Consider the following 15,858-nt stretch of genomic DNA (forward strand, 5'->3'; position numbering starts at 1 on the left):
AGGCAGTGACATGCAGCTAGCGTGGAACCACAGGTCAGACCTGCTTTAGTGCAGAATTTGAGGTCGGTGATCGCCTTGTTATCCGTTCATTTGTCAAATATAAGGATGTGATCACGTTTTTATATTTCATGAAGAGATTTCTGATTATTTCACCACCTGACCTTTGAGCCGTTCAAACTAGCAGGAGTTTTTTGGCTGAATTGCGAGTAATGCAAATGACAAGATCAGTACAGTCAGGGTTGCCAGGAAATCCCCCTTCCTGGTGTGTGTTCGTAACAGGTATCAGAGTTAGAACTGGAGGTGTGTGTGTGTATGTGTCGTAGCTGATATGAAGCGGTGCCTGATGTGTCCCCAGCTGGTGGTGTCTCTCCTGCTGTGCCTGCTGGACTGGGTGATGGCCCTGCCTCCACAGACCCTGCTGCAGCACGTACACACCCTCAGCCCCGACAAGGACCGCAGCGACAAGTCTGTCCTCAGCTGCATATATAAGGTTGTGTGTGTGTGTGTGTGTGACTTTATTCCTTTGCTAATGGGTCTATTATAGCTCTCTAGTTCCCTCGCTCGCTCGCACGCACGCATACACACACATACATACACACACCCACACACTCGTACACACACACGCACACGCATACACACTTGAAACTCCTCAAGACCCTATTGGTCTACAGGAACAGTACCTTTTGCTTGAGGAGCAACTAATGGGGATTCACATAAATAGGACAATTAAAGAGCAACCTCACTCGTCCTCAGAACTCTCCTCCAATCACCCCCCACCCTCTGTCTCCACGGCAACATGCCGTGTTGCTGCGACATGATAATTAATTTGATTAGTCTCTCATATCTGTGATTAGGGATCTGTCTCTCTCTCTCTCGCCCCCACTATCTCTCTCTCTCTCATGTATTTTAGACTGCATGAACCCACAATGCATATGGTGAATTTTAGCATTCTTAGATCTCTCATCATCTCTCTTCCTTTCTCCCCCTTTTCCGCACACATCTCCTCCCTCGCTCCATCCTCTTTTTCTCCCCTCCCTCCCTCCCTCCCTCCCTCCCTCCCTCCCTCCCTCCCTCCCTCCCTCCCTCCCTCCCTCCCTCCCTCCCTCCCTCCCTCCCTCCCTCCCTCCCTCCCTCCCTCCCTCCATCTTTCCCTCCTTCCTTCTTTCCCTCCTTCCTTCCTTCCCTCCCTCCTTCTCCCTCCCTCCCTTCCTCCTTCCCTCCTTCTCCCTCCCTCCCTCCCTCCCTCCCTCCCTCTCTGCAGGTGCTCCATGGGTGTGTGTATGGAGCCCAGACTCTGAGCAGCTCCAGGTACTTCCCCCTGAACCTATCTGACCTGACCAGCCCGGACTACGACCCCTTCCTGCCCCTGGAGAGCCTGAAGGAGCCCGAGCCTCTCCACTCCCCCGACTCTGAGCGCTCCTCCAAACTGCAGCCCGTCACGGAGGGTGAGCGCTGGCACACACACACACAGACCCAGATACACACACACACAGAGACACGCACACACACACTTCTGTCAGACACATGGTCTGATCTCCTCTCTCTCTGATCTCCCTTCCCTCCATCTAGCTCTCAATTTATTTACTGTCTCCTTCCACCTATCCATCCATCCCTCCATCGATCCATCATCCCTCCGTCCTTCCTTGTCTTTAGTGGAAGAGGATGGAGGGATGTTGCAGAGATGAGATGTGTGACAGAAGAGTCACAGAGTTTGGAGAATGTGCCAGTTTACTGTTATTGACACAGAGGTGTGTGTGTGTGCTTGGTGTGGGTGTGTTGAAGACTGTTAAGTCTCTGTATGGTGTGATCACGTTGATTGGACAGAACTGGCTGGTGGCACAGTATGTGTGATGGCATTGGCTATCTCTCAGTAGGGAGTCAGATAGCAATGTACTGTGTGTGTGTGTGTGTAGTGGATGTAGTGGATGTAGTGTGTGAGTGTGTGTGTCTGTTTGTGTGGCGGTATTGGTTTCCACTCAGCTTGTCTCCAGTAATGTACAGGAACCAGACTCTACATGAGTGGCCTATCTGGGAATAGATCAAGCCATAATGACATCTGATTGGCTAGATCTAGCGCTACGGCAGGCTACTCCAGGGCTCCTCCGCGGAGACTGTTCAGACATGCTCTCTCCCTGGACGCCACACGCACACACACACACACACACACATACACACACTGCTGGTCTCTAGGTTTTATCGACTGAGCAGACAGAGGGAGAGAGAGCGATCATGAGTTTGCCTTTAGAGGATTCCTGTCATGAGGTCTTCCTCCTCTTCTTCACTCTCTCTACTTGTGGCCAGTTCCCATAAGCTCGCATTCATCTCCCTCTTCAAACTTCCCCACAGTATGGCTGGGAGTCAGAGTGAGCTCTTCCATGGTGATCAGTGCTTGAGAAGGTGAAGATGACCTGTCTCTCTCTTTCTTTTGCTCTCTCGCTCTCTGCCTCCCCCCGCAGTTCGTAGTCGACTCCAGCACGGTCTGATCTCCATCGCGGCCAGGACGGTCATCACCCACCTGGTCAACCACCTGGGACACTACCCCATGAGTGGAGGGCCTGCCACGTTGACCAGCCAGGTGAGGGGGAGGGGGAGGATGAGGGAGGGATGGAGGGCGGGGGAGGTGGAGGGAGGGGAGAGGGGGGTTTAGGGGACCAAAATGTATCCAGATATGTGTATGAATCAGTCCTAATACTCCTGAATCCTCCACGCGCTGCCTCCCCTGCCAGGTGTGTGAGAGCCAGGACAACCCGTACAGTGAGAGCGCAGACCTGGGCCCGGAGCTCTTCCACTCCCCCAACCTGCAGTTCTTCTCCCTGAACGGCACCACCCTCCTGTCCTGCCTGCAGATCCGGGCCGAGGACGGCCTCCCTGGAGGGGGCATGTCGGCCGGCCTCACCACCACCCCCGCCTGCGTGCGCCTCATCGTCAGGGACATCTCGGGGAAACACTCCTGGGACTCTGCCGTGCTGTACGGACCCCCCCAGTGCCCCGGGTCCAACCCCGAGTCTGGCTGTGGGTCGGGGTCTCCCCCTGGCCACGCCCTGCTGCTGTGCAGCCCACCCCGAGAGGGGAGAGGGGGGCCGGGGGCCGGGGAGGCGGCAGTGGAGAAAGGAGAGGAGGACTCCGGGGAGGAGAGGGAGGAGGAGGGCGGGTTGGAGGAGGCGGAGGAGGAAGACGAGGGGGAGGGGCTGGAGGAGGAGGAGCAGGGGGAGGAGAGGGGGGAGGGTGCAGAAGGAGACGAGAACAGGAGAGAGGAAAGGGAGGAAGACGAGGCGGAGGACAAAGGGGTGTGTCTCGAGCTGTTGGCCCCGCCCCTCGCCAAGCGCGTGTGCAGGGAGGCGGTGCCCTCGTGGGAGGCGCTGAGAGACGGCGAGGACGCCCTGGACGAGATGTTGCTGTACCTGGGATACTCCAGGTACTCCGCTCGATCACAGACCAGGTTCCAAGGTGTGTGTATAGATATGGACGAACACGCTCGATAACGTTCGACGCCATTTTTGCTTCCTCAGCCCCGAGTGTCTCCAGCGCGCGGGCACGCCCCTCAACATCCCGGCCCCGCCCCCCACCTGCGTGTCGGAGAAGCAGGAGAATGACGTCATCAACGCCATCCTCAAGCAGTGCGCCGCTGAGCGCGACTTCGCCCGTCACCGCGGCGACGGGCCGAACATGCGCGCCATGGGGCAGAGTGAGCCCCTCCCTCAGCGGCCCCAGTCCCCCTTCTACTACTGCCGGCTGCTGCTCAACATCCTGGGGATGAACTCCTGGGAGAACAGGTACGCCCAGCAGGGGGGCCCAGCTCGTTAGGGGGGGGGGGGGGGAGGGGGGGGTGCGTCATGGTCATATCGTCACGATCATAGGGGACATTGAGGTCCTCGATGTTCCTCGTGTATAAAAGACTGGGCTAACGGGTTCTCAGATATGTGTCCGACTCAGCCCGGCTTTGAGTGGCACATGGTTGCCTGAAAACAGTGCATTGTGTTCTCATGGAGTCTGCTGAAGAGGAGAGAGACGGAGAGAGAAGGAGAGAGACAGAGAGAGAAGGAGAGAGACAGAAGGAGGGACAGAGAAGGACGGAGAGAGAGAGAAGGAGGGACAGAGAAGGACGGAGAGTGAGAGTGAGAGGGAGAGGGAGACGGAGAGGGAGAGAGTGTAGGAAAGGGATTGGGAGAGAGAGGGTGCAGGGGGGGGGGAAAGAGCACCTTTAATGATTCGATTGTCCCTGTCTGCCTGGTATTCATAGACACCATTTATTACTGAGACTAAGGCATAGCAATTCACACAGGGTGTGTTTCTTGGGCTCTCAGTGTTTGAGAGCAGAACTGTGTGTGTGTGTGTTCAAGAAGTACGTGTGTGTGTGTGTGTGTTCAAGAAGTACGTGTGTGTGTGTGTGTGATCCTTTCATGCTGTTCCCTCTCCTGCCTCTGAAATGGCTCTCTTTCAGAGGGGAAAATGAAGCCCATTACAGAGTAACAAGCTAATAAAGAGGCACGTACTCACATGGATGAAGAGAGGGGGGAGGGAGGGAGGAGACAAAGAAAGGCCTCTTCATGGAACTAGGTCTTGTATGTGAATCAGTCAGAACACATGGCTTATCTCCCTGTCTGTATGTGCTCCCTCTCTCCCCGCTCCCCTGCTGTAAAAACTAAAACCTTTAACAATAAAATAATTACCCTTCCATTCATACAGAAGTTTTCAAACACGTCCCTTTACAAGGTGCCCTGTAAAGGGTTCTGTAACATATGGAACCTTTTCTCTATGGGTTCCCAATATATATATAGACCGTGTTTGTGTTTAGAGAGTGTATACAGGAGAGAGAGAGTGAGAGAGACCCTGTAGCTCTTTACCCCTTCTGCTTTCTCTCCCCCGCACCCAGGTTCAAAGTGTTGAGTCCAGTTCGAGTGATTTTAATAGCACAGTACTGACACAATGACAACAGCTATCAGATCATGTTATTGATCTCTCTTCTGGCCTGTGTGATTGGATCTATGTCCTTCCTCGACCACTGTCCCCTGGAACCTGTCTGTTCCTCCCTGTTTCTACTGTAGCCTGCTGTCTGTCCCCCTCCTCTGTCTGCCTGTCTGTCTGCCTGTCTGTCCCCCTCGTATGTCTGCCTGCCTGTCTGCCTGTCTGTTCCCCTCCTCTGTCTGCCTGTCTGTCTGCCTGTCTGTCCCCCTCCTCTGTCTGCCTGTCTGCCTGTCTGTCCCCCTCCTCTGTCTGCCTGTCTGCCTGTCTGTCCCCCTCCTCTGTCTGCCTGTCTGTCTGCCTATCTGTCCTCCTCCTATGTTTGCCAGTCTGTCTGTCTGCCTGTCTGTCCCCTCCTCTGTCTGCCTGTCTGTCTGTCTGCCTGTTTGTCCCCTTCCTCTGTCTGCTGGTCTGTCTGCCTGTCTGTCCCCCTCCACTGGATGTCTGTCTGACTGTGTTCTGCATGAATGTATTCAAGTGCATCTGGGGGTTCTCTTCTCTAAGCAGGTTCCTGTCTCTGCTGAAGACAGCCTTGTTAGTTCCTCCAGGATTGGTCTGTTATTCCCAGAGGTTGTGACAACAACAACAAGTCGGTCAATTAGCGATGCAGACGATTTATTTCAGATTTGCAGAAGAGCGAGGAATGGGTGAGGAGAGGAGGGAGAGTTGGGGAGGAGAGTGGTTTGTAAGAATGGTCAGAAGGGAGAGAAAGTAGAAAGATAGGAATTAGGACAACACTTTTGATATTTGTCCTTTTTAAATAAGGCCTTTTTAAGATGCTTATTAGACTGACTATCTTACTAAGGCCTTCTTACCTATTAACTAACTCTTATTAGGGTTAGTTAAAATGTTACCGGAATCAGTGTCATCCCTTAACTGCTGGTCTGGTCTGTGTGTGTGTGTCTGTGTTTGTGTGTGTTTTTCCTCAGGAGTAACTTTCACCTGCTTAAGAAGAACGAGAAGCTTCTAAGGGAGCTGAAGAACCTGGACTCCAGGCAGTGGTAAGATCTCGAACCTTCTTCCTTGGAACCGCGTCCTCCTGAAGCTATGTGCCCCAAACAGGCTTGGTCTCACCATGGTTAGAACATTGTTGACTTTGTGAGGACTTTGCAAGTATTCCTCTGCATGCTCTTTATACTATATATGTCTTCCTCTCTCCCATCTCTCCTCCCTCTTCCCCTCTCTCCCTCTCTCCTTCCCTCCTCCAGCCGAGAGACCCACAAGATAGCTGTTTTCTACGTAGCAGAGGGTCAGGAGGACAAACACTCCATCCTGTCCAACACCAGTGGCAGTCAGGCCTACGAGGACTTTGTCTCTGGACTGGGTTGGGAGGTGAGGGGTTAACTAGAGGGGTTACCTACTGGTTAACTCATATGTAGGCAGTTAACTAATACTTATCTGTTTCTAAGAGGCTACCTACTAGATAATGTTTTGTAAGTGGGTAAGTCGAGCTCGAATCGCTGTCTCTGGCGGTTAACTAGTTGTTAACTAGCACTCTGTGCAGGTTAACTAGTTGTTAACTAGCACTCTGTGGAGGTTAACTAGTTGATAATTAGCTGTATTTGGGGGTTAACTCATTAGCGAGACTCTTGTCTTCAGATCAGCCTTTTCTCTCCAGTCGTTTCCTGTCGATGATGCGTTTCCTGTTCCTGCAGGTGAACCTGACCAGCCACTGTGGCTTCATGGGCGGTCTGCAGCGTAACCGTAGCACCGGCCTGACCACACCCTACTACGCCACCTCCACCGTCGAGGCTGTCTTCCACGTGTCGACTCGCATGCCCCCAGACTCAGACGACTCCCTCACCAAGAAGGTGTGTGTGTGTGTGTTTGTCCAAACGTTGTTCAAAAGTAAGCAGAGCTCAGTTAGTGGTATTGACCATTCTCCTCACACACACACATATACACAGACACACGCTTATACACACACACACACACACACACACACGTCCAGGTCTCAGCTGTAGCTCCCAGCAGGACCTGTGAACAGTAGTGATATAATAAGGTGTAAATGGTCTATGGAGCATCTGGGTGTTGGAGAGTGTCTGCTCCACATTCACACAGAGACAGACGATGAGCCTCAGAACGACCCGCACAAAGATCCACTTCACCACGACAGCAGCTGCTTTAGAGACGCGTGGTCACCTGGCGTGGCACCTCCTCCGCTTCCGTCATCCGCCGCTTTCTTCCGGTTGTTCCTTCAGCGTTTTCTCTCCTCTCTACTGTCGGTCTCTGTTCATTCTCTCTCTTCTTCTCTTATCCGTGGCTCTCCCTAGCTTCCTCTTCATCTCTTTGTCTTTTTCTCCCTCTCTTTCCTTTTCCATCTCTCTCCCTCTCTCTCTCTCCCTCTCTCTCTCCCCCTCTTGTTTCCTCTCTCCATCTCTCTCCATCTTGCTCTCTCTGTACAGTGTCTCTGTAGGTATGTTTTGTTTGGCTTTGCCCTGATCTAATCAGTGACAGCATTAACTCGGATGAGTGTGTCCTGCTGGGGGCGTGCAGGGGATGGGGCGGGGGGGGGGGGAGGGCGGAGGGGAATGTCCGTAGATTGTACCGTGATTGGTCATTCCAACTGCTTCCTCTCGTCTTTTCTTCATTTCTCTTGTCTGTTATTGTGTGTGTGTGTGTGTGTGTGTGTTGGGATCAGAGTGTGTTCGGTCATGTTGAGAGATGTGAAGACAGGAAGGAACTCGATAGAAGGGGGAGGAGGGTGGGGGGAGGGTCAGGGGGGAGGAGATGAGAGGAAAATAGAGGATGAGGTGGACGATGGCATTGTGTGTAAGATTGCGCACTAATTGTGTCGTCGTAATGAGCTGTAATAAGCTGACTCGCAGTAAGCTGGGAGGTTTAATTTCCTACCGATTGTTCTTCAGGGGTGAAGGGGAGGGAGGGAAAGGAGGGATGGTTGAATGGAGAGAAGGGTGAAAGTAAGGAATTTGGTTCAGGAGGTTGTTTTGGAAGGAGAAAGGAAAAGAAAGTGGCGGGGGGGGGGGGGGGGGTCCCAGTGTTTTATCAGTGTGATATGAAAGGCTTAATAAGAGCAGAGACAGGCTGCCAGCTGGTGGGAACTGTGTGTGTGTGTGTGTGTGTGTCAGAGTGAACACTTCCTTATTCACACCAGTGATAACAGCATACACACATCACCCTACTGCTACTGCAGTCTGGTTAACGAGCTCTGCTTTGGTAGGAGAGAGAGACACACACACAACTTGAATGTACTGTATTACTAACACATCTAATAGTACTATCCCTAGTGTAGTAATGCACCCCCCCCACACACACACACTCTTATCCTGTCCTAGCCCCCCCTCCCTCCCTCCCCCATTGTAGGATGAGAGACACTTGAAACAGCCTTTCATCACACACAGACACACACACACACAACATGCTGCCACACAAACTAAACTGCTGCTATAAATGATTTGAAAGCACCAGTGTAATGTGTGGTTGTACATAGTGAGTGTGTGTGTGTGTGTGTGTGCGCGTGTCTATTAATGTGTGTGTGTGTGTGTGTGTGGGCCATCAAGCCCCGTGGCGGTGGTCGTTCTAGCTGCTCCACATGGCCATAATGTCCTCTAATCAGATCTGTCCCCTGCTTCCTGCTTCCTGGTCCTGAGCCTATCAGCAAAGCACAGGAGCTGATTGGATTAGCCTGTCTGGAGAAGACAGTAGCCACACACTGATCTGAAGATAAAGGCACCAAACCTGGTTAGCTAGACACTACAGCGTGTCAGCTCGGAGGCCAGGCCAACACACACACACACACACAGTTATAGCCACACGCACACATCGACACATTCACAATGAATGTGGCAGGGTAGATAACCAACAGAAAGGGCAGGAGGGAAACTGGGAGAAGGTGGGGGAGAGTAAACGGGTGAGGAGAGAAGATGGGGGATAAAGAGATGGATAGTGTTAGATAAAGGCTAGGAGAGTGTGTGCGTGGGTGATGGTGAGTGTGTGTGTGTGTGTGTGTGCGTGGGTGATGGTGAGTGTGTGTGTGTGTGTGTGTGTGTGTGTGTGTGGGGAGGGTGTAGATGGGCCCCCGGCCAGGCCTGGTGACAGCCAGGGTCTGTGTGGCCCTCGGGAGTGATGGAGTGAGCAGGAGACGGAGGACAAGACGGAGTGCGCCTGTAATACGGAGGAGGAGGAGGGGAGAGATGGATGGAAGGAGGAGGGGAGAGATGGATGGAAGGAGGAGGCCAGAGATGGAAGAGAAAGCGAGGGGGAGACAGGGATAGAAGCAGAGATGGAGATGGTGTGGTGGAAGGAGGGCTGAGAGATGCAGGTGGAGGAGAGAGAGGGACGGATGGATGGATGAGGTAGGGAGGAGGGAGCGAGGCAGGTGCAGCATCACCTGGCTGTCACACGTCAAGGTTAATGACTGGCTGGACCTGGAGCTGTAGACAGACGGCCACTGGCCTCCAAGAAACTGGGGGAGGGGTGGGGGGGAGGGGTGGGGGGAGGTCATGTGATAAAGAGAGACAGTGAGTGAGTGAGACAGACAAAGGGAGGGAGACCCACGTGACTTTTCAGTCTGACAGTCTGAATGCGATCAGGGTGAACAAGAACAAACTTCTGACTTGACCTGACTTCACAATACTCCCCTCTCCCCTCTCTGCCTCCACCCTCACTTCCATCCCTTCTCCTCATTAACCTGGGTGATGGTCACACTCCAAAACATGTGCGAGAAAACGGTCATTTTGCGTTGCGTTAACATTAGCGTACTTTATTTACATACGGAGCTGATGATCTCGTAATCAGACCCTGTCTTTCTTCGCCCCACGCCCATCCTTCCCTCCACAGTTGAGGCACCTGGGCAACGACGAGGTCCACATCGTGTGGTCGGAACATTCCAGAGACTACCGCAGAGGCATCATCCCCACTGAGTTTGGAGACGTGCTTATTGTCATCTACCCCATGAAGAACCACATGTGCAGCATTCACATCCTCAAGAAGCCTGAGGTAAGGTTCTGGAACTGGAATGTTCTAGTTTCCGTGGCTTGAGGGTTTAGGAGCCGGAGTGTGCTAGGGCTCGAAAGTTCTGGAATCTTGGGGGTTCCGGAGGATTCTAAAACTTGAATGTTCTGTTTTTTTTTTTTGTTGCAGTAAACGTGACTAATAGAGCCAGGTAAAAGTCCCCATGTTTCTGTTGTCTGGTCCAGGTGCCGTTCTTTGGCCCCCTGTTTGACGGAGCCATCGTGGATGAGAAGATCCTGCCCACGATGGTCAGAGCCACCGCCATCAATGCCAGCCGAGCCCTCAAGTCCCTCATCCCCCTCTACCAGAACTTGTATCCTTTCATCATCCCTCCCTTTCTTCTAAACCACACCCTTCATCCTTCCTTTATCCATCTGTAGATCACCTCAGCCTATAGGGACAGTCTAACATGTTGATGTTTGTTCTTTTGTGCAATTGCTGGTCGTTCTATGGAAACCATGCCAAGTGTTCTTTTTCACGATGGGCTATGATGTAATGACATGTGTTCCTTTAGTTTGCGCTTTTGTCCATGTGGCGTTCGGTGGGAGGGATTTGATAATCACGTTATGATCTGCGTTCAATATCTCTACCAGTCCAGCCCTATGCTGTCTGTGTGTGTGTATGTGGGGTTTACAGCTGTGGTGAAGTGGATGTGTATGCATGTATGGATCCATAGTGAAGTAGAACAAATATAGAGCTGTTGTGTTGAGAGTGTGCTCAGACCAGGTTGGGAGAACAAGCTGAATACGTATCGATTTCTCCTGTCTCCTTTGAGTCTACACAGAGACTACACACACACAAACACACACCAAAGTCACTGTGACCATTGGTCGTTGTCCCCTAACAATGATTTGTAGCAATTTGCTTTTGAAATGCTTCACTCCCAACTCCTCCACTCTCTTTTTCCCTCCATCTCTCTCTCTCCCTCCCTCTCTCTCTCCCTCTCTCTCTCTCTCCCTCTCTCTCTCTCCCTCCCTCTCTCTCTCCCTCTCTCTCTCTCTCTCTCTCTCTCTCTCCCTCTCTCTCTCTCTCTCTCTCCCTCCCTCTCTCTCTCTCTCTCTCTCTCTCTCTCTCTCTCTCTCTCTCTCTCTCTCTCTCTCTCTCTCTCTCTCTCTCTCTCCCTCTCTCTCCCTCTCTATACTCTCTATCTTCTAGTATTCACAAGAACTAATTAGGCCATTGTAACAATGAATATATTCATCATCTAAGATGCAAGGTGCCATTTTCTACCAACAAGAACATTGTTAGCTTCTGTGAATAATGAAAATAACCTGAAATGCACCTGGTTTGTCCTGCTGCCTTGCAGGGCAGAAAGTATTGTCATTGTACCTTTATCTCTCCCTATGGCTGTCATTATGTCCTTATCTGCTCTGTAGAAAAGAGCAATGAGGACCACTCACACTATCAGGGCTTCTGAGGTAGCCCTAAATGCTCCAACAGCCCCCTCCCCTCCCCCTCCTCACCTTTCTCACCCGTCTCCTCCCTCCCTTTCTCTCACCCCTCTTTTCAGGCTTTCGTCTTTTCAAATATATAATACAGCGAGAAAACAAAGGCGGGATGGAGAGGGGGATGAGAGGGGGGGTGAGAAGCCATTCGCATCTTCCCTGTCCCCGGAGCGAGGGAGCAAGGCAGGGAGGGAGGGAAAGATTGTTTGGCTCAGCTTGAGACGTAGCTCTCGGCAGTCTCGTCCATCTGTGTGTCGCCGGGCTGATCTGACTGTGTGTGTGTGTGTGTGTGTGTGTGTGTGGCTCGATACTGGACTGTGCTATTGATTGGCATGAGTCTCAGGTCGATGATCCTGACAGCCTGAATTACAGTAATCTGTCATTATCGACGGATGTCTCCCTGCACTCACTCCATCTCTCCATATCTCTCATCTCTCCACCTCTCACTCCGCGTCTCCCTCTCTCTCGCTCTCATCTCTCTTGCCCCTGTGGCTCTTTGCGTTCTCTCTCTCTCTCCCCATTTCTTTGTCAGTTTCTTTTTCGTTTCCTCTCCTCCACAGTCTTTGGTTCTGTCTCTCCTGGCACCATGCGTGTCAGAGGGATGGTAAATGCCTGCTAATTGTTCCCATGTTAGGAATGATGGATGAGGGAGTTTGAAGCTACTTTTTGGCCTGAGCCAATGGGACAATGTGTGTGTGTGTGAGAGAGAGAGAGAGAGAGAGGTAGAGGGAGAGAGGGAGAGAGAGAGAGGTAGAGGGAGAGAGGGAGGTAAAAAACTCTGAATACCTGCCGTTTCTCAGCTGTACCTGTTGATGAGGAGGGGAAGAGCTAGCGACCAAACCCCCACCATCTTGTCTGGTTGATGGGCTACGCAGCTCGGTGAAGGAGAGAAGAGAGCTCATTCCTCCAGTGCGGCCGCAGAGCTGAACTCACCACACATATTGATCGAACTGACTAGGATCATTATGGCACCATCATTATCACCTGTTCCTGTGGGTCTGTCAGAAGGATGGACTGGGAGGTAATGAAAGAATTGCTTTCTCCTCGTTTCCCCTCTCTACCCTCTCTTCCTATTTCTCTGTCTTTCATTTCCTTCCTCTTCTCTCCTCCACCCCACTCTTCCTTGCTGTTGCCCTCTTTCCTCTCCCCCTCTCCCCTCCTTGGCCCCCCTCCCCCAGTGCCAGGCCTTGCCCCCCCCCCCCCTCGTCCCAGGCCTTGGCCCCCAGGCTGGTCCATCTGCCTCCTCTCCTCTCTGATCCCTCATCCACCATGACTGTGAAATTCCCCTCTGGAACACACACTTACACACCAACACGCTTGCACACAAACACATTTGCACACATTCACAGCAACACTGGTACAGGAGCAGATAGCTAAGGCCTGGCCACACACACAGTCAGGCAAACCCACCTACCCATGTACTTCTTATGCTCTCTTTCTTTCTTTTACAAACCAACACACACACACACACACTGGCTCCCACACACACACACACACACACACACACACACACACACACACACACACACTGGCTCACACACACACACTGGCTCACACACAAACACACACACACACACACACACACACACACACACACACACACACACACTGGCTCACACACGCTCTACAGTATGTGCCAGACGGCCATGAGCAGCTCTCCTACCCAGCTCGTATCTCAGATATCAGGCAGCTCCAAGAGCAATCCAGGGCAGTGCGTGTGTGTGTGTTGGGGGGATGGGGGGGCGTGGGGGTGGGTGATTGTCTTAGAAAGCCACCACCACCTCCTTTGGCCAAGAGAACTGCTGCAAGAAACCTGCTCCATTCGCACACACAGAGCCCAGATGCTGGGCGTGTAGCAGCTAAAAAGTTATTAGTGTGTGCTGGTCTGTCATTTGAGATGGTGGTTTGGGAAGTCAGAAGTATGTAGGGGTGTATTTAGTGCGCACAAGGCCGTGCTATGGGATTGTGAGTAGTAGTTGGTACGGTAGAATGCAGTTGTTTGTGCATTTTGGTCAGGAGCTGGTGTGTAGCAGTCAGTATGCAGTAGTTAGTACAGTAGTTGTTAGTGTGTGGTAGTCGTAGTGTGCGGGCTGCAGGTTGGCCATATGTGAAAGCAGCGTGACCACGCTGGAGCACTGCTAGAATGTTTGGCTGGGATTAGGCATGGTTGACCTGTCTGGTCTCAGGGGCATCCGCCACACACACACACATATACACATACGGCATACACACACACACATCACACCACACCACACACACACACACATAGCATATACGCACACACATGCATACGCACATAGTTGAACCAGACAAAATTGCATACACATGCATACGCACATAGTTGAACCAGACAAAATCGCGCGCACACACACACACTCCATGATGATTAGTGCACGGTGACCTGTTTGGCCTGGGGGCAAGCATCTAGACCTCTACAGCTGGTCCACCATGTGGTCCAACCGAGCTTGATCACTGAGGACACACACAGCCTATGGTCACACACACGCACACACTCTGTAAGGCCCTGTGTGCGAGGAGGGGCCAGGGTGTGTGTAGCAGGTTGGAGTGTAACTGTGTGAGCTGCAGTCACCTTCCATCTGTTAGGGGGTGATTGTGGAGCTGTGACACAATTTTGGAGACACACACACACACTAAGCTGCTTCCCCACTCACCCTGCCAGTCCAGTTGTGAGCGTGTGTGTGTGTGTGTGAGTGTGTGTGTGTGTGGCTGGCAGAGCTAGCTGGAGGACTGCTGGGGTCAGCATATGGAGGAGTGTGATAGTGGAGGGGAACAGGCAGCACTGGGTCACTGCCGTGCTCTGATGGAAGCTCCAACAACTCACGCACACACACACACACCTCTCTCTCTCTCTCTCTCTCTCTCTCTCTCTCTCTCTCTCTCTCTCTCTCTCTCTCTCTCTCTCTCTCTCTCTATGTCTCTCTCTCTATGTCTCTCTCTCTATGTCTCTCTCTCTTTCTCTCTCTATTTCTCTCTCTCTCACACACATACACACAGAGGCAAATATACCAAATATGTGCACACATACCGTCTCTCACATGTGCACACTCACTCTCTCCCGCTCTTACACTCACATACACACACACAAGCACAGTTCCAAAAGCAGCCAAACGCCTAACAGGCAGAGCAGCCCCTCTGCCAACTCCCACAATAGGCCCCATTGTCCTAGTAACGCTGGGCCTGCTGGGCCGTGTGTGTGTGTGTGGGGGGGGGGGAGGGGGGGGGGGGAGGTAGTGCAAGTAGTCACTAATTGTTTCCTCTCACAGTGGAGAGGGGGAAGTAAAACTAAGAGAAGAGAAGGAGGATCACAGCTTACTACTCTGTGAGGGGGAGGGGGGGATACGTTGGGTATTTACTGTCTCTCTGGATAAGAGTGTCTGCTAAATGACTAAATGTAAATGTATACGTTTATTTGTGGGCGTGTGTGTGTGTTGGTGCACACTTGTTCTACCTGTGATGTTGACAATCTGTTATAATCACTACTAATGCGAGGAGAGGTCACCAGCTGGTCTAATATGATTCAGTTTAGATTACAGATCTTGATCTTGATGGTGGCTGAGTGTCTTAGGAGGCAGGATTACATGTGGCTCTGGGGTCGAGTGTTTGCCTGCAGACCTAGAGGACACCGGTTCAAATCCACTTCTGTACGTTGCATAACTAATTAACACTCACTTATTATTATTCTAGAAGGCACAAAGCACAGATCAAAGGGAATAATTGTGTAGTCTTAAGTTCGTTAGGGGCCCTTCGTAGAAGAAACTGTGTTGCTATTGGTAGATATTATTTTTGATCATTGTTCAGAATCCTAAGCGCGTTAGAATGCTATGGTAGCTGCACTCCTAGTCCTTGACAGTTCCGGTGTCTTACACCGTAATACAATGTTAGGGTGAGTTCGCTTTTCTTATTTGTCTTTCACCGGTACGCTCAACCCATTGGAACAGTCCCAGAGAGAGACAGCTTTGACATAAATCCTGTTTGTCCAAACTACCCCAAGTGTTTCCAGCAGGTGATCCTCAGACCGGGGTACAAAGTAGCCAAATGAGCCGGTTCCATCCAGGGGCGGTTGGGAGGTTAGACAACCTGTTTCTTTTGGGGGGGGGGCCCCCCTCTGTGTGGGGAAAGTGGGTAAACAAGATGATCCCAGAGGTGGGGGCTGTGAGGGGGGGGGGGGGTGGAGGAACGGACTGACGAGGTGTTTAGGATTCGTGGTGGGTTGCCTGCAGGAGAGGAGAGACGAGTCAGATCAATGTAAACAAAACGTGTATGTGTGTGTGTGTGTGTGAGAGAGAGATAGATGAGCTAGCTGAGAGCGACTATAACCCAAATCAATGTAAACCTACCTGTGACTAGTCTGATCCCATGAGCGGCGGTACCTGCTTAGGCACGTGCGCACACACACACGCACACACACACCCCCACACACACCCACACACACACCCACACACACACACACACAGGC

General features: G+C 51.9%; 1 protein-coding gene across 2 annotated transcripts in view; it reads left to right on the forward strand.

Annotated features, from left to right (window-relative positions):
* Nucleotides 1-15,858, forward strand: part of ralgapa1 (Ral GTPase activating protein catalytic subunit alpha 1) — a 49,153-nt gene that overhangs the window by 21,569 nt on the left and 11,726 nt on the right. For both annotated transcript variants that reach the window (XM_084679491.1, XM_084679500.1), the window contains 10 exons: nt 356-490; nt 1,262-1,445; nt 2,457-2,575; nt 2,727-3,415; nt 3,510-3,773; nt 5,892-5,963; nt 6,171-6,294; nt 6,618-6,773; nt 9,763-9,921; nt 10,122-10,249. In XM_084679491.1, coding sequence (XP_084535617.1) covers nt 356-490; nt 1,262-1,445; nt 2,457-2,575; nt 2,727-3,415; nt 3,510-3,773; nt 5,892-5,963; nt 6,171-6,294; nt 6,618-6,773; nt 9,763-9,921; nt 10,122-10,249 — 2,030 coding nt within the window. The remainder of the gene's footprint in view (nt 1-355; nt 491-1,261; nt 1,446-2,456; nt 2,576-2,726; nt 3,416-3,509; nt 3,774-5,891; nt 5,964-6,170; nt 6,295-6,617; nt 6,774-9,762; nt 9,922-10,121; nt 10,250-15,858) is intronic.

Source organism: Hypomesus nipponensis, chromosome 3 (genome assembly GCF_054491055.1).
Source record: "Hypomesus nipponensis isolate SF chromosome 3, ASM5449105v1, whole genome shotgun sequence".
NCBI lineage: Eukaryota > Metazoa > Chordata > Actinopteri > Osmeriformes > Osmeridae > Hypomesus > Hypomesus nipponensis.